Source organism: Lepidochelys olivacea (assembly GCF_965140295.1).
Source record: "Lepidochelys olivacea isolate rLepOli2 genome assembly, chromosome: 1".
Classification (NCBI taxonomy): Eukaryota; Metazoa; Chordata; order Testudines; family Cheloniidae; genus Lepidochelys; species Lepidochelys olivacea.
In genome coordinates this window covers 1,163,522-1,182,700 of record NC_140411.1, presented here as the reverse complement: position 1 = coordinate 1,182,700, position 19,179 = coordinate 1,163,522, and the positions used below count along the sequence as shown (strand labels likewise).

The 19,179-nt window shown below is 47.9% G+C and overlaps 1 protein-coding gene across 1 annotated transcript in view; it reads left to right on the top strand.

Moving 5' to 3' along the window:
- Positions 1-569: 569 nt before the first annotated feature.
- Positions 570-19,179, top strand: part of LOC311514589 (olfactory receptor 52R1-like) — a gene marked incomplete at both ends in the record, with an annotated part of 144,855 nt that continues 126,245 nt past the window's right edge. Inside the window, one exon of the mRNA XM_084617155.1 lies at positions 570-1,427. Within this exon, the coding sequence (XP_084473281.1) occupies positions 570-1,427 (858 nt within the window). The remainder of the gene's footprint in view (positions 1,428-19,179) is intronic.

Genomic DNA, 19,179 nt, shown 5'->3' with positions numbered 1-19,179 from the left:
GAGTGCTTATTGTTCAAATAACTATGCTTTTATTGTCATATTGTCATAAGTGCCATATTGGCACTTTGGGGACAAAACTTTTGATTAAAAAGCCTTACAACTTTCATCAAGGTGGTTTTATAATCTCACTGCAACTGAGGAGTTCCATCATCGAAAGTGGCTTTGCAGAGTATACACCTCCACTGTTTCTTCACCAAAAGCTGCCTTTTGGTGAAAAAACTTCACAGTATAGACAAGGCCTAAGGAACAATGCTGGATAACCAGTATCCACTCTCATATTTCCTGCCGGTTCGTATTAAGGTTTTCCACACCATGATGTGTAGGAATTATTGATGCATGGAGCACCATAAAATATGGAATTGGCATTAGTAGGGTCAGTTCTTCATAATTCATTTATCTGAGTAATGAAAATGTCATTTTTCTGTGAAGAGCAACCAATCTGCTTCACCTATGATAACAGCTTCCAGTAGTGCATGTAATGTCTCATATTAACATTGTCTCTCCACCAGGCATTTGTACTGCGACCATCACACTAGATACATACAGGAAGTCAGGGGAAAGTACGGTGCATGCAGGAGATACCATTGTGCCTCAGCATTGGACATCTTCTCCCTGCCTCCATGTCAGATTCCAACACAACTGACTTCACCAACCCCTCCACCTTCATCCTGCTGGGCATTCCTGGCCTGGAGGCAGCCCATATCTGGCTCTCCATCCCCTTCTGCATCATGTATGTCATAGCCATCTTGGGGAACATCACCATCCTGTTCATTGTGAATATGGAGCCGAGCCTCCATGTGCCCATGTACTATTTCCTCTGCATGCTGGCCATCACCGACCTGGTCCTGTCCACATCCATCCTGCCCAAAACACTGAGCATCTTCTGGTTCAAGTCCAAGGAGATAGATTTTAGTGCCTGCCTCACCCAGATGTACTTCATTCACTGCTTCTCAGTGATGGAGTCTGGGATCCTCGTAGCCATGGCTTTTGATCGTTATGTGGCCATTTGTGATCCCCTGAGACATTCCACCATTCTGACAAACCCTGTGGTGGCCAAGATCGGCCTGGCTGTGGTCCTGCGTGGAGGCATGCTTGTACTGCCCCATCTCTTCCTGGCGAGGCAGTGGCCATATTGCAGAACCAACATCATCCCCCACTCATACTGCGAGCACATAGCTGTGGTGAAGCTGGCCTGTGACGACACCCGCGTCAGTAGTTACTACGGCCTCTTTGCGGCATTCTTGGTGACTGGTGTGGATGTGTCTTTTATTGCCATGTCCTATACCCAGATCCTCAGGGCCATCTTCAGCCTCCCCACAAAGGACGCCCAGCTCAAAACTTTTTGGACTTGCAGCTCCCACCTCTGTGTCATCTTAACTTTTTACATCCCAGCTCTCTTCTCCTTCATCATGCACCGGTTTGGCCACAATGTGGCCCTGCATTTCCATATTCTCCTTGCCAACGTATACCTACTGGTGCCCCCTGTGCTAAATCCCATCATCTATGGGGTGAGGAACAAACAGATCTTGGACAGGCTGCTCCGGCTCTTTACTTATAAAGAGACCTATTCTCCTGGTTCTTTGGCTCTCAGACTGAGCTCCATGCAGAGCTGGCTGGTGACATGGTGCTGGGTCCTCTTCCCTGAATCACTGACTGGATAGTCAAAGAGACATTAAACCCTTTCCTGGCCTTAATGTGCTCTGTAAGCATAATAAACTGGGGAATCGGTCTGTGTACAACTCATTAACTCATAAAGTTGCCACCTTTCTAACTGGACACTTGACACCCCCTTGCCCTGCCTCTTCCCCCAAGTCCTTTCCCCCTTCTGTGCCATTTTCCCCAACACCCTGCCCCTGTAGCTCCCTCTTCCCCTCCCACCTTAACTCGCTGGATCATCTCCACCTCCCACCCCAGCAGCTGGCTTCCCTCAGCTCCAGGGCTGGGATGGGAGCTGCTGCAGCCTGACAAGCAGCCTGCAGTGAGTGCAGCGAGGATATAGCTCTGGGGCAGACAGGCAAATCAGGAGCAGGCAGGGAATCCGTATAAAAGCAGCTGAAGCCAGGGAGCAGGGTTCTGTGGCCGGCAGGCGATACTGTGCACTGTACAGCTTGTGGGCCTAAAGCTCAGCTACAACATCCTGAGGGAAGAGATCATTGTGTGGCTTATTTCTTTAGCTTTTGGCTCCCTTTTTCTCCTCCACGCTGGGAGTCTGTCGCAGGCAGGGTCCCTGCAATGGGGATGGGCTGGGAGCCCTTTGCCCTGAGCCAGGCCTCGGGAGCAGGGCTAAGGAATCGGCTTTGGAGATAGGAGGGCAACAGCTGAGAGAGACAGAAGGCTAAGACCCTGCGTTAGCTGGGAAAGCGGGATGCTGGGCAGAGGTGGGATGGCTTCGATAGCTCACAGGGCAGGAGGTAAACAGCCCACCTACCATTAGCCGGCTATTTACAGATGTACAGGGCACCTTATCTGGAACTGCAGGGGCCATGTTGCCCAGGGGCTGAAGCTGAAGAAGGACGCTGAGTCTAACGTCTGTTCTGCAGGTCATTGCTGGTCACTACACAGAGGAGCACCCATGGGAAAAAATGAGGGGGGTGCTTAGCCCCTACCGGCAGCCAAGCTCCCCTCCCTCCCCCCAGCACCTCTCACTCACCAGTGGCCCCGGGGATCAACTCCTCCCACTCTCTCCCTGTGCCTCCCACCCGCCACAGATCAGCTGTTCTGCAGCATGCAGGAGGGGCTGGGAGGGAGGGGGAAGAGCAGAGATGGGGCATGCTTGAGGGAGGGGGCATAAAGAGGCGGGGAAGAGGTGGGGTGGGGGTGGGGCCTGGGGGAAGTGTTACCCATATTGTGAGAACCCCCAACAGGGGCAACTTTATTATTTCACTCCAGGTGGTGTAAGGAATAAATCAGCAGGAACTCAGTGATTCTGTCTCATCAAGGAGTAATGCAAGTAAGCGTGCTCTTGCCTCACACTGCCGTTTATTAGATGTAAGCACACACAAGCATTAGGAATAGGTTTAGAACATCCTAGATATTGCCCTAACACCTGGAATGGTATTGAGTAACTGTCATAAATATAAATGGAAGTGTAACAACCTTTATGTATGCAATAACATCAAATCCCTCCTGACCAGAGGTACAGAATCCCCTTACCTGTAAGGGGTTAATCAGTTTCATTAACCTAGTTGGTACCTGACCAGAAGGATCAATGGGGAAAGAAGATACTTTCAAATCTGGCGGGGGGGGAAGGTTTTGTTTGTGTTCTCTCTGTGTTCCCTCTTGAGACAAAGAGAGAGACCAAGCAGGTAATCCAGCTCCTAGTGAAAAGATGCATCTAAAATTACAGAAATTGTAAGTAATAGCAAGGAAAGTCGATACATTATCTTTTGTTTTAGCTTGTGAATTTTCCCTATTCTAAGAGGGAGGTTTATCCCTGGCTTTGGAACTTTAAAGTTGAGCCTAGAGGGGAATCCTCTGGGTTTTAAATCCTTTTATTACCCTGTAAAATTGCCTTCCATCCTGATTTTGTAGAGGTGCTTCTTTTACCTTTTTCTTTGTAATAAAGTTCTTCTTTTAAGAACCTCATTGGCTTTTAGTGTACTAAATACCCAAGGGTCTGATCTGTGCTCACCTTGTTAACCTATTTGGTTAGTATATTATTCTCAGGCCTTCCCAGGAAAGAGGGTGAAGGGGTTTGGGGGGAGATTTGGGGCAGGGATAGGGCTCCAAGTGGCCCCTTCCTGAATGTTTGTTTAAATCACTTGGTGGTGGCAGCAATACCGTCCAAGGACAAGGAAAGGAATTTGTGCCTTGGGGAAGCTTTAACCTAAGCTGGTGGAATATAAGCTTAGGGGGTCTTTCATGCAGGACCCCACATCTGTACCCCAGAGTTCAGAGTTACCCTGACAGTAACTAACAGCAGGTTCACAGTGGCCAGTTGCTCACCCACCGGGGAGAAAAGGTGTTAGGAAAAACGTCTCTCAATATGGCTTCAGAGGACTGCTCCGAAATACACTCTATTAGCCAGTCTTTTATAACTAACTTCTTTAGAACACTGGATCATCCCTTCCTAACTTTCAGTAAACTTTTAATATCAGAGGGGTCTAGATTCAAGGTTTTCCAACCACCAAGGTTTTCAGTCTGTTATTTACTTGTCTGTCCCCTCCTCCCATTCTGATTAGCAGAAACTGCCAGCTAGATATGACCTTGCTCCTGTCTTCAAACTAACCCTTAACTATGGGGTGTTCTGTTTCATTAATTCAGGGTGGCTGAATGCACATAATATGTTCGCAAAATTAGCTTGATCACATTCTGGGCTACACACACCCCTCAAATCCAGGGCAAGAGAAGGGATGGAGTGGGGGTGGGGCCTGGGCTGGAGCGGGGGTCGGAAGAGGAGGGGCAAGGGTAGAGGCTTGGAGTTAATGTTGGAGTGGGGGCAGGGCATGGCGCAGAGTGCGGATTGAGCACCTCCCGGATAGAGAGGAACTCAGCGCTTATGCCACAGCTAATGAGCTGCCCAGAGTCTTCGCTCAGGCTTCAATTCTGGTGGGATTCTCCAACAAGGTGTCCCCACAAATCTCCCCAGCAGGCCCGATCGGTTAGGGGTTCTCAGACCACGCCTCCTGGATGGGGCCTTGCAGGTCGGGAATGTGTGTGTGCACGTGCATCCGTGTGTGCTTTTGTGCACATGGAGCTGCGTGTGGTGTGCACATGGGGCTTTGTGTGTATGTGCCTCTGAACCCGTGTGTGTGTGCACCCATGGGACTGTGTGTGTTTGCATGTGCGTCCATGTCTGTGCACCTCCAGAATATCCCATAGCCCAGCGGTTTAGCACCCTCACCTGGAACGTGGGAGACCCAGATTCAAATTCCTGCTCCACTGAAGGTTTGTTTGTACAAAGTGAAACAGCTCCAGACAGACAGACTGACTGAGGCCTACCCAGAATAGCCATTTGCATGGTGCTCAGGGCACTCACATGGGACTTGGGAGACCTGTGTATAACTCCCTGCTCTAAATCAAGTAGAGCAGAGATTTTGCATCTGGGTCTCCCGTGTCTCTCTCAGGTCTCTCACGAGAAAGCGCTGACCTATCTAAGGCACCTCACTCCAAGAGAGGGCTCACAGCTGTCAATCTCACAGGGAAAATGGGCTCTTTTCTTCAGCCCATCAGCCAATATCCTAGAGACCTAAATTAGTGGGACTTAGGTGCTTAAGGACCATCTATGGGCTTTGGAGACCAGAGTGGCTGAATTGGAGGAGCTAAGGGAGACATGAGGGGTACATAGATGAGACTTCCTGGGACAGAGAAGAATGGTCCCGCCCCCGGTCTGACAGCCTCTGTGCTGTTGAGGAGGATGAAAGTCTCAGGGAAGGCGAATGAACGTCTCAGGGAAAGAGAACATCCAACTGGAGCAGAGGGAAACAATCCCATAGTTCGGACTCTCCTTCAAGATGATGTTGTGTTCTCCTCCTGCACTGAGGATACCTGAATTCTTCAGAATGCTTTTCTCTGCTCCCCAGCATCACCTCTGTCTTGCCTGGGTTCAGCTTCAGCCAGCTGTTCTGTCCAAGAACTGGGCCATCTTGGTGATAGTCAGGTGGTTGTACGGGAAGGATAGGAGGAGCTCGGTGTCACCTGCATATTGCTGGCATTTGAGTCCATGTTGTGTGACCAGTTCCCATAGTGGCTGCATGGAGATGTGAAAATCCCCAGAGAGAGAAATGATCCTTGTGGGACTCCACCAGGGAGGGGTCTAGTGCTGGAGGTGCAGTTTCCCATCACTGCAAATTGGGTGCGTCCCTCCAAGAAGGATTCAGACTAATATAGTGCATCCCTCTGGACTCCTGCTGCCTCTTAGGGGAGACAGCAGGATATCATTGCCAACAGTGTCAAATAATGCCATGAGTTCCAGGAGGCTGAGCATAGATGTCTGCCCCCCATCCATTGACAAGAGGAGATCATCTATCAGTGCCTGTAAAGCCGCCGAAGTGGATAGCAATTGATAGAAATGAGAAGTTATGAAGTATAGAAAATGGATAATGGAAGCAAAAGTCACTGGAGACAAATCCATGGCTAGCAGGGCTAAGGAAAACTAAAGGAAGATTTTTATGTATATTAGAAACAAAGGAAATCCTAAGAGCGGTATAGGCCTTTACTAGATGAAGATGGTAAAACTATTAATGATACTGAAAGGGCAAAAATGTTCATTAAATCTTTCTGTGCTGTATTTGAAAGAAGCAGAATGCTGTACTCATGAACATGAACTTCTTTGTAGTCCACTGGTAGCTATGGAGGATGGAAAACAGCACCTACTAGGGATCAATATTTTTAAATCAGCTGCCCCAGATATCTCGCACTCAGAGAGTCCTAAAAGAGCTGTCTGAGGAGATCTCTGCCCCACTGCTGTTAATTTTTAATAAATATTAGAACACCAGGGATATCCCAGAAGACTGATAGAGTACTAATGTTATGTCAGTATTCCAAAAGGGATGATTTGGGTATTAAATGTCTGGTAGCTTGACATCAGTCTGGGAGATAAAAATGGAAAAGCGGATGGGGGACTTAGTCAATAAAGAATTAAAGAGGAGGACTACAATTTATGCATTGTTTAGTCAATAACAAGTTTGAGTGATAAAGGGAACTTGGGAGGTGGAATAGACTTAGACCATTGCAAGTTTTTTGAGTTAGTACCACATGACAATCAGATTAACAAACTAGCTCTAGACAGTATCACTAGAGCACTCATTAGATGGAGTGAGACTGGCTAACTGATAGATCTCAGAAAGGAGATGTTCACAGGGTTCATAAGCAACTAACTCCAAGTGATGTGGGTGTGACGTTCCCCTCTGGTGTTATCTGGACCAGTGATCTGCTAGGCCATGCCAATCCTTGACTCTGGGAGCCAGCCTTACCCTGCTCTGCAGTGAGAACCTCCACTCCTAGGCTGTTCACACACAGCCCCTGGCATGTCAGCTGCTCCCAGCTACTTGCAAGCAAATGACACTAGCCAATATTTCCAGTCCCAGAAACACCCTAGGAACCTCCGTCTTGCAATGTCCAGTTATTCCCTCTGAATGCTGCAAGCTTATATGAGTTTGTCAATTTAACAAAGAAATTGATATGTACCAGGCTTGTTATCCCAAGGGGAGTCTCTGCCATGCTTCAAACCAAACGCACTGCTTCAGGTAGAATAAACAAACAAATTTATTAACTATAAAGGTAAATCTTAAGTGATTATAAGTCAAAGCATATCAAGTCACAGTGGTTACCAAAATAAAATAAAATATAAGCACACAGTCTAAGCTCTCAACCCTATTAGACTGGGCAGCAACTAGAGTAAGCAGTGTTTTTCTCACCGCCCTGGATATTGCAGTCCTTAGTACACAGGTTTGTTCCTTAAACCTAGGCCAATCTCCTGTGTTGGACTCTTGTCTTCTCCTCTGTGTCTTGGTTGCTTGCAGCATAGGTGGGGGCGGGGGAAGGCCCCAGTATGTGTCCACTCTGTCTGTTTTATACCCTCAATCCATGTGCTTGGAGAACACAAGTCCAGGCATGTCTGGGGGCCATTGCTGAGTCTCTCTAAGCAAGGTTGAGCAATTCTTCTGGTGGGGCCTCATGCAGGTGAGTCATTGCATTGTAGCTCCCTTGCTGGACAATGGCTGTTGATGGGTTGTTCAACACCCCACCCCGGTGTTGGTTACTTTCCTTTGCTGTTGCCTCTGCAGAGCTAATATCTGGCTGATCCCCAACTTACAGCATGTTTTAGTGACCACCACACTACACAATTCTCATAACTTCATATGTATTAATGATACACATATACTGATAGCGAAAGGACTTTCAGCAGATCATAACCTTTCCCCAAGGCATGCTTTATGTGTGAGATCACAATTATATGAAAATGAAGAATATGGGGGTATAGAATGTCACACCTCCCTCAATGTAGAGGGAAATATGCAAAGTTTTTGCCCCCCCGCTCCGCCCCACCAGATATGGATTGCCCAAACTGGGTTCTGAAATAAACAAGAAATAAGTTTATTAACTACTAAAGGTAAATTTTAAGTGAGTATAAGGGATAGCAAACAGAACAAAGCAAATTACTGAGCAAATAAAACAAAACACACCACCTAAGCTTAATTCACTAAAGAAACAGGTTACCAAATGTAATTTCTCACCCTAAATGTTGTTTAGGCAGGTTGCAGAGTTCCTACAGCTTAGAGTTCTGTTTTTTTTCTCTTTACAGACTAGACCCCCGTCTCAGCCTGGACTCAGCCCTTGCCTTTCCCCAGCTTACTTCCTTTGTCTCTTCAGGTGCTTTCAGCAGTTTGGGTGGGGAGGCAACGAAGAAGAGCCCTGATTGACTCACTTCCCAGCCTTAAGTAGGATCTTCATAAGGCAGAAATCCTTTGTTTCCAGTGGAAAAATACCAGCAGTGTCCAAGGTGGTACTCCGTACCAGGTGACATCATCAGATGCCCCTGCAGTGTCAAAGCAACATCCCAGGAAGCTCCTCAGGAAGGTGGGAGATTAGAATCTTCAAAGTTTTATTGTCCTTCTTAAATGGCTCATTCAGGCTGATTGCCTACTGTCTGGTGAGCATTCCCCCAAATACACACACACTTATAATTGTTACAATATTCCTAATTTGAGATACAGAAATGATACATGTTTACAAATTAGATAAACACATTCAACAAATCATATCCTCTCCAACGATACCTCACATGACCCAGCTTCCATAAAACATATCTTAGTTATGCCATATGCATATCATAACAATATTTCTATGAAGAATATGGGGTGTAGCATCACACTGGGGGCTCGTTCATGGGAAGCATGGTACTCGAAAGGCACGGCATCGGCACCTCACCCTCGACACGGAGATAATGAGATAATGAGATAATGAGGGGAGCCGCGGCTGCTGAGACTACTGCCACGCCCCCTGGCAGAGCCCAGCGGATGGAGCTGGTTGCGGACGCCATGGAAGCAGAGGGGAGTGGCATCGCCCGCCTCTTGGAGTCCCTTCCCGAGGAGGCCTCGGATGGAGCCCCCCCAGTCCCCTTGTCATCTGTACCCCTGTCAATGCCAAGGCAATTGCTGTCTTGGTTGCTGGCGGGGAGGACTCTGGGGCTGCGGGAGGAGACTTCAGCTCCATCTTCAAGGAGATTGAAGCCCTGGGTCTGACCCTAACCACCCAGGGGGAGAACAACCCCTTGCCAGAGGGCCTCGATCTGGTGGTGGCTTGGTACAGCACCCCCTCCTCTCTCCCCCTTACCTCAGGCTGCTGCCCCCACTCTCCACCTTGGGTGCCCCTGGCTTTGTCCACATGCCCGGTTGCGGACGGCACCTCACTCGTGGCTGCTGAGCCCCGGGGGCGACAGCCGGTGCCAAGGGGCCGGGTCCCGAGCCCTTGGGCGTGCTCCCTTCTGAGGCGGAGCTGCCCCCTCCCCTCCCAGTTGGGGGCCCACCATGCCCGATGCCATAGTTGCGAGTGCTTACCTCATTGTGGTGCCCTGGCTCAGCATCACTGAGGGCCCCCGTCCCATCCCCATCCCCTCGGCTCGTAAACCCAGGTGAGAGGTGCTGCACCCTGGGAGCTCAGCTGCCAGGGATCCTGATCCCACTTCCACCCCAACCCCACTCGTGATCCCATTCCTCGCCCCAACCCCGCTCCCACCCCTGTCGCATTGCCCGCCCCTTCCGCCTCAACCTCCCACACTGTTGCCGCCCTGGGAGTTATCTCATTCCCTCTATGTTTGGACAACCCTCAGGGGGTGGTTTTCTTGTCTCCCATCCCCGACCCTTTCAGGGGCTGCTCTCTTCCCTGCTGGGGATCGGGACGGGTTGCGCTGCTCCACCAAGGCAGGCGCCATGCCTGTTTGCCTGTCTCCGTGGGCCATGGGGTCGTCAACAATCCCGAGTCCATAAATCCATCCCACGCTGTGCCGTGGGACGAGCTGTGCCACTTCCTGGTGGACACCAGTGGTTTCAAGGGTAAGGTGCAGCTCAGTCTCCAGCACTGGTGGGGACAGCCCAGGACCAGGCCCGAGCTAGGATCCAAGGTGCCGAGAAAGGCGGACGCCTACTGATAGAAACGCATCTGCTCTGGGCCTGAGTGTGGAGTGTAGCCATTGACTAAATTCAATGTCAGCCCCTCCACACAGGCCCAGAGGGGCAGCAGGTTACCCGGCATGACCTCAGCCACCCCCAGCACCTCGGGCTGTCGGCCGTGGGTGTTAGGATATAGATATTCAGGCCTGGTTGTAAAGGCCTAGACGCTAAGAATGTAGGTGTATTCTTATCTCTTAGCTAGTTCTAGAGGTATAGAAGAGAGAATCAAAATCACTGTCTGCCGCTGTAAGGGCCTTCTCTCACTGTCTGAGGCCCTGTTCTTAGGCTAAGGCCTCTGGCTAAGCAGCAGAGGCAGCCGTAAGCTGGGAAGCGACCGGTCACCTCCTCACATTCCAAACTAGTCAATCTGGGGCTGTCAGGAAGGGGATCCGATCTATCACCTCCAGAGAAAGGGAAGAGCCTAGAAGATGTAAAAGGAAGTTTAGGTTGATAGTTTTCTGTTCGGTAAGAACTCACTTATCAATAGACACAGCTGGGAAATGCTTCTGTCTTTATAGATGTAGTTGTGAAATCCTCACTTCTGTATTAGAGTTCCCACTTTGCTATTGTTTGTCTGTATAATCTCTGTCTGGTTCTGTGATTGTTTCTGTCTGCTGTATAATTCATTTTGCTGGGTGTAAACTCATTAAGGTGGTGGGATATAATTGGTTACATAATCATGTTACAATATGTTCAGATTGGTTAGTGAAATTTCAGTAAAATGATAGGTTAAGGTATAGCTAAGCAGAACTCAGAACACAAGTTTTACTATATAGTCTGCAGTCAATCAGGAAGTAAAGGGGGAAATGGGGGTGGGGAAATTGGAATCATGTTTTGCTAAGGGGGAAATGGGAACAGGGAATGGGGGTGGGGAGATTGGAATAACATTTAGCTAAGGGGGTGGGAATGGGAACAGGAACACAGGTGTAAGGCTCTGTGGTGTCAGAGCTGGGAAGGGGGACACTAAGGAAGGAAACTGGAATCATGCTTGCTGGAAGTTCACCCCAATAAACATCAAATTGTTTGCACCTTTGGACTTTGGGTATTGTTGCTCTCTGTTCATGCGAGAAGGACCAGGGAAGTAAGTGGGTGTAGGAATAAGCCCCTAACAGTGGGAAACAGGGTGGCTTCCCCAGCCAAGTGAGCACTGAGGTAGCTAAAGTACACACAATCCCCCCATTCCAGCTGCCAACTAGCCTCAGTGGCTGAATTTATGTAGGTGTCCTGCAGGAAAGTCACAGAGTATCCTCCCTCCTGAAGAAGGAGAGCACCTGGCACCTGTGGAGACCCACCCTACAGCCCCAGGTGTTCAAGGGGGCAAAGATGGTTGGTGTCATAGTGAGGACTGGGAAGGATCCTCGCTGGCAGCAGTGCCAGAGATCCCCCCAGCGGGCCTCGCGACAATCTGTGACTGACCCTGAAAGCCAGCAGACAGTCACAGAAGTTGCAGGCCTGCTGGTAGGCCACAACATCCTGCCTCCTTGTCTCCCTCCCATCCTCCAAAATCGGCCCTAATAAATCTCCAGGTATGGATGGGCTGATCGTGGAGTTCTGGGACGTCCTCAGCCCGGAACTTGTCACTGTCTGGGACAAGTCCTTGAGGAGCAGGTTCCTCCCTTTCTCATGCAGGCTTGCGACCAAAGGAGGGGGACCTCCGTGACTTTCAGAACTGGCACCCCGACTTGCTCCTCAGCACGAACTACGAAGTCATACTGAAGGCCATCTCGCTTCAGCTGGGGTCCTTGCTGCAGACATAGTCCATCCCAACCCAACTTACATGGTCCCGGGCTGCTCCATTTTTGATCATTTCTATTTGTTCTGGGACCCCCGGAGCTCGGGTGTAGGGTTGGTCTGTTGTTCACCCTCCTGTCCCTGGACCGGGAGAAAGCGTTTGACAGGATGGGCCATGAGTATCTCATGGGTACTCTGCAGGTGTTAGTCTTTGGTCCCCAGTTTGTGGTTTTTCTCCAGGTGCTGTATGCCTCCATGGAATGCTTCATCAGGCTAAACTGGACCATGACTGAACCGGTCAGCTTCAGGTGAAGGGTATGTCAGGGGTGTCTGCTGTCAGGCCAGCTGTATATACTCTTGCAATAGAGACCTCCCTCTTTCTCCTCCTTCAGATGTTGACTGGGTTGGTGCTCCGTGAGCCAAGGTTGTGGCTGGTCCTGTCAGTGTACGCCAATGAGGTGCTCCACTGGGTCCAGGACCTGGGCAACCTGGTACAGATGGAGGCCTGTCAGGCGATCTACTCAGAGGCTTCCTCCGCCCAGGTTAATGTGGTCAAGAGCTCTGGCCTGATGGTCGGGGACAGGTGGCAGACGAGCTCCCCTGAACATGCACTTGAAGCCATTCATTGGAGGGCGGGTCCACTGCTCTATCTCAACATGTAACTTTCCACCACGCAGTATTCAATATTCAGTATTCGGCACACGGGTGTACCATGGATTTATACTGAGGCAATATGATATTTCTGTCTTATTATCTCTCCCTTTCTTTATGATTGCCAATATTCTGTTCGTTTGCTTGATTGCCACTGCACTTTGAGCAGATGTTTTGACCCTATCAACTCACATTAGATTGTATGACCTATCTGTATCCTTATACCTTTGGGCTTTTCCTGAACTCTTCACTCATGCTCCTTATCCTAAGGGGCAGGAGACTGGGACAGAGGCATCTGTCTATAAATAGGTGGGTCATTAATGACCAGCCCTAGTGAGATCTCGCCCAGACAGAAGAAGGGAGTAAATACATTCTAGATATATTGGAATTGGAAAAGGTACTGAGAAGGGCAACAGAAATGATGAGGAAGCGTGGAACAGCTTCATATGAGGAGAGATTAATAAGACTGGGACATTTTAGCTTGGAAAAGAGATGACTAAAGGAGGGATATGAGAGAGGTCTATCAAATCATGAGAGCTGTGAAGAAAGTGTTATTGACGCCTTCTCATAACACACGAAATAGGTGTTACCTGGTAGAATTAGTCGACAGCAAATTTCAAACAAAAAAAAAGAAGTATTTCTTCACAATCAACCTGTGGAACTCTTTGCCAGGGGAAGCTGTGAAGGCCAAAACTATAACATGGATCCAATAAGAACTAGATAAATTCATGGGGGATAGGTCAATCAATAGCTATTATCCATGATGGGCAGGGATGGTGTCCCTAGCCTCTGTTTGCTAGAATCTGGGAGTGGGCAACAGGGGATGGATCACTTGATGATTCCCTGTTCTGTTTATTCCGTCTGTGTCACCGGGCACTGGCCATTGTCAGAAGATAGGATATTGGGCTAGATGGACCATTGGTCTGACCCAGTATGGCCATTCTGATGTTCTTATAGAGACCCAAGATGTATCTGCCCACCCCACCCCCCGCTACAATGAACTAGACCCCACACCTTTCCCAGAGCTGAGATAGAACCCAGGAGTCCTGCTGGGGTCTCTCTCTCTCTCTGCAAAGTTAGTAACAACGTAAGAATATACAGTAATATTTTAAACCTAACCAGTGTCCCTTAAGTGACTTGGCACAAGATGTCAGAACGTGTTAGTATCAGAGCTGAGAGGGTCTAATATTTATTCAAGTTTCTTTCTTTTATATCAGAATTAGATACATTGCTCCTGTCAGCTAATTGCTAAGTTATTGGTGAAGAAACCAGAGTTGTGAAGACCCTAAGTAGCCCTTGGAATCACAGTTAATGTTGCCTCCCCTACCAAAATCTGAAATGGCTCCCTTGTAGCTGTGGTGAGGGGAGGGAGGTGGAAATGATCCAGCAAATGACAGGGGGAGGAGAAAAGAGGAGTAAGCGACAGGGGCAGGGCCTTGAGGCGAAGAGGCAGAGCAGAGGTGGAGCCCTGGCAGAAGAGGTGGGGCAAGGGGTGTGAAACCAGCAATGAGAGATGTGGCAACCCACTGAATTGTACATAGCCGTATTCCCCAGTTTGTCATGCTGACACAGCACAGTAAGGACAGGAAAGGATTTAATGTCTTTTAAACTGTGTGGTAAGTGATTCAGAGAAGAGGGCCCAGCACCATGTCACCTGCCAGCTCAGCATGGAGCTCAGTCTGAGAGCCAGAGCACCAGGAGAAAACTTTACATCCCTATATGAGTAAGTAGCCAGAGTAGCCTGTCCCAGATCTGTTTGGTCCTCACCCCATAGATGATGGGGTGTAGCATGGGGATCACAAGCAGGTGCACATTGGAAATGGGAACGTGAAAATACAGGGCCACATTATGGACAAACCAGTGCGTGAGGGAGGAGAAGATAACTGGGATGTAAGAGGCTAAAATGACAAAGAGGTGGGAGCCATACGTCCCAAAAGTCTTGAGCTGGGCATCCTTTGTGGGGAGGCTGAAGATGGCCCTGAGAATATGGAAATAGGACATGGCGATAAAAAACACATCCAGAGTGGTCACCAAGAATGCCACAGAGAGGCTGTAGTAACTACTGATGCGAACATCAGCACAGGCCAGCTTCACCACGGCCATGCCGTCACAGTATGTGTGGGGGATGATGCTGGTTCTGCAATATGGCCACCACCTTGCCAGGAAGGGAGTTGGCCGTACGATCATGCAGCCACACAACACCACGGCCAGGCCAATCGTGGCCACCACCGGGTTTGTCAGGATGGTGGAACGTCTCAGGGCATTGCAGATGGCCATGTAGCAAACAAGACAGGACCAGGTTGCTGATGGCCAGCATGCAGAGGAAATAGTACATGGGCTCATGGAGGCTCAGCTCCCTCTTCACAATGACCAGGATGGTGAAGTTTGCCAAGATAGCTATGGCGTACATGGTGCAAAAGGGGATGTAAATCCAGACATGAGCAGTCTCTAAGCCAGGAATGCCCAGCAGGATGAAGGGGAAGGGGTTGGTGATGTCGGTTGTGTTGGAACCTGACATGGAGTAGTGTCCAACTCTGAGGCAGAACAGTGTCTCCTGCGTGTACCATACTTTCCCCTGACTTCCTGTATGTGCCCAGGGTCTAGGGTGATGGTCACAGATTATTGCTGCTTCTCTCGCTCTGCTCCTAGCACTGACCTGCTCCCTGGGATGGTTCTCAGACCCCTGTGGCTCTGGCTGCAGCTGCCTCAGCCTGGTCCCCTGCTCGGTCCCTGTGGCCCAGGCAGTCCCAGCTCACAGGGAGGACGGTGCCAGAACTTTCTTTTATTTGTTTTAAACCTGCTGCCCATTAATTTCGTTTGGTGGCCCCTCATTCTTATGTTATGGGAACAAGTAAATAACTTTTCCTTATTCACTTTCTCCACATCACTCATGACCCATTCCAAAACCCTAATAGTTTTAGTTGCCCTTCTCTGAACCTTTTCTAATGCCAGTATATCTTTTTTGAGATGAGGGGACCACATCTGTATGCAGTATTCAAGAAGTGGGTATACCATGGATTTATATAGGGTCAATAAGATATTCTCCATCTTATTCTCTATCCCTTTTTTAATTAGTCCTACCATCCCGTTTGCTTTTTTGACTGCCGCTGCACACTGCGTGGACGTCTTCAGAGAACTATCCACGATGACGCCAAGATCTTTCTCCTGATTAGTTGTAGCTAAATTAGCCCCCATCATATTGTATGTGTAGTTGGAGTTATTTTTCCAATGTGCATTACTTTACATTTATCCACATTACATTTCATTTGCCATTTTGTTGCCCAATCACTTAGTTTTGTGAGATCTTTTTGAAGTTCTTCACAGTCTGCTTTGATCTTGACTATCTTGAGCAGTTTAGTATCATCTGCAAACTTTGCCACCTGACTGTTTACCCCTTTCTCCAGATCATTTGTGAATAAGTTGAATAGGATTGGTCCTCGGACTGACCCTTGGGGAACACCACTAGTTACCCCTCTCCATTCTGAAAATTTACCATTTATTCCTACCCTTTGTTCCCTGTCTTTTAACCCGTTCTCAGTCCATTAAAGGATCTTCCCTCTTATCCCATGACAACTTAATTTACGTAAGAGCCTTTGGTGAGGGACCTTGTCAAAGGCTTTCTGGAAATCTAAGTACGCTATGTCCACTGCATCCCCCTTGTCCACATGTTTGTTGACCCCCTCAAAGAACTCTAATAGATTAGTAAGACATGATTTCCCTGTACAGAAACCATGTTGACTTTTACCCAACAATTTATGTTCTTCTGTGTGTGTGACCATTTTATTCTTTATTATTGTTTCAACTAATTTGCCCGGTACTGACGTTAGACTTACCGGTCTGTAATTGCCAGAGTCACCTCTAGAGACCTTCTTAAATATTGGCATTACATTAGCTATCTTCCAGTCACTGTGTACAGTAGCTGATTTAAAGGACAGGTTACAAACCATAGTTAATAGTTCTGCAATTTCACATTTCAGTTCTTTCAAAACTCTTGTGTGAATGCTGTCTGGTCCCAGTGACTTGTTACTGTTAAGTTTCTCAATTAATTCCAAAACCTCCTCTAACAGATACTGAGATTAGCTCAGCTCTGGGAAGGCTCAATTAAAAGTGACTTGCCCCAGCACCCAACTGCACAACCCCAATGGGACCTGAACCCCAGAGAAATCTGCCTTACACTCTATAAAATTTTATACAGTATATGTTCATATTGTTCTCCCTCTTTCTTGAAGTAAAGAGAGATATACACACTATTTGCCCCCCACCCCCCTAGGGAACTGTTACTTACACTGGGTTTATTAATAAACAGTGATTTTATTAAGTATTAAAGGTAGGATTTAAGTGATCATAACAGGTAACTTTTATGACAGAACAAAATAAGTTACTAAGCAAAATAAAACAAACACGCAAGGCTAACTTAATACACTAAGAAACTTGTGCATGTTATATCTCACCCTCAAAGATATTCCAGTAAGCTTCTTTCACAGACTCGACTCATTTTTAGTCTGGGCCAAATCCTTCCCCCAGTTCAGTCTCTGTTATTTCCAGCAGATATCTTAGGAAGTAAGATGGGGTATCCTCCCTTTTTGTCCTGCTTCACACCCTTATATAGATTTCGGAAAAGGCTGGAATCGTTTGTCTCTTTGTTTAAACTCTCCCCCCACCTTGTGAAAAAATATCAAATCCAAGGTGGATTCCAGTATCAGGTGACACAGACACAGGCCTTCACAGCACCCCTCCTCTTGCACAGGCATCCCACAGACTTATAGGAAAACAAATCCATTCACAGCCAATTGTTTCTTGCTTAAGAGTCATCAAGTTCCTGAATTACCATTAATGGCCCTCATATGCGTCATATTCTTATCTTTAAATATAAGCATGATACATGCACATAAATAGGATGAATACGTTAAGCAGATTATAACTTTTCCAGTGATATCTTACAAGAGGTATTTCGCATAAAGCATATTCCCGTTATGTCATATTCATATTCAAAACCCCCGTAACACAGCGACTCCCTGCCTCTTCTGTTCAGGGGAGCACTTTCCAAGAGAGACTCAAACCTTCTCCCTAACCCCAAAAGGTGATGCTTGTTCAGGAAACATTTCCTTCAGGGAAGCCCGGCTGGGTCACTCCTGGAACTAGAGCACTCAGGGAAACAATGAGGGCAGAGAAACCAGATTTGGGTGAAGAGAACATCTTGTGGACACCTCTCTGCCCAGCTGCACTTACCTTCCACTCACAGTCCCCTAGCAACCATGTAGCATCCATGTTGCAACTTCAAGTTTCCTGTCACGGTTGGACACCCACCAGGCAGTTGTGTTTGGGTCCCACACACAGGTCCCACGTGCTTTTGAGTCTCAGCACCGTTCAGGCCCTGTCTTTGACTTTGAGTTTCTAGGCCCACTCTCAGGGTGCAGCTTCTGTTCTAGAGCCTCGCTATGGGAGCAGAGAGCTGTGTGCCAAGACCCAGAGACTAGTTTTGGCCTGGCTTCCCCAGATTCTCCAATTGCTTCAGCGCACCCATCCCAGTACTCCCCTTTGGGCACACTCTGTTTCCAATTTCTCTCTATTGGGTCACAAGATTGTTAAAGCGAACAAACCCGGGCCTTGCAAAAGGAATTGCTAAAACAATTCCTCTACTTTAGACAGCACAAGAGATACCCAGATCCAAGTAAATACAATATGACACGTGCGCGCCATTCCCTGCCTCTGTGTCCTCACCGCCCTGGAGCATTCTTTGGGATTTGGTCAGAGCCCTCTATGGTATCCAGGGGCCACCTCCTGGAGCTCACGGCTTCTCCTCCAGTTGGAGTCTGTCTCTCTGCTGCAGCCCTAACCCTGAAACCAAAGAGCTCTGTTAGGATATAGATATTCAGGCCTGTCTGTAAAGGCCTGTACTTTAAGAATTTAGGTGTGTTCTTATCACTTGGCTAGTTAGAGGTATAAAAGAAAGAATCAAAATCACTGTCTGCCAGTGTAAGGTCCTTCTCTTACTGTGACAGTCTGAGGCCCTGTGCTTAGACTAAGGCCTTTGGCTAAGCGACAGAGGCAGCCATAAGCTGGGAAGCGACCAGTCACCTCCTCACATCCCAAACTAGTCACATTGAAAGAAGGTGCTATGGGGCTGTTAGGATACAATCCTGTCCTGATAGTGCCTATCACCTCCGGAGAAAGGGAAGAGCCTAGAAGATGTAAAAGGAAATTGAGGTTGATAGTTTTCTGTCTGGTAAGAACTCACTTATCAATAGACACAGCTGGGAAACTCTTATGTCTTTATAGATGTAGTTGTGAAATCCTCACTTCTGTATTGTTTTGTCATTATAGTTCCCACTTTGCTATTGTTTATTGGCATGGTCTCTGTCTGGTTCTGTGATTGTTTCTGTCTGCTGTATAATTAATTTTGCTGGGAGTAAACTCATTAAGGTGGTGGGATATAATTGGTTAGCTAATCATGTTACAATATGTTAGGATTGGTTAGTTAAATTTCAGTAGAATGATTGGTGAAGGTATAGCTAAGAATATTACTATATAAATTAGGGGCAAACAAGAAGTAAGTTGGGATTCGAAAATAAGGAAAAAGGAACTTGTATTTAAGCTTGCTGGAAGTTCACCCCAATAAACATCGAATTGTTTGCACCTTCGGACTTCGGGTATTGTTGCTCTCTGTTCATGCGAGAAGGACCAG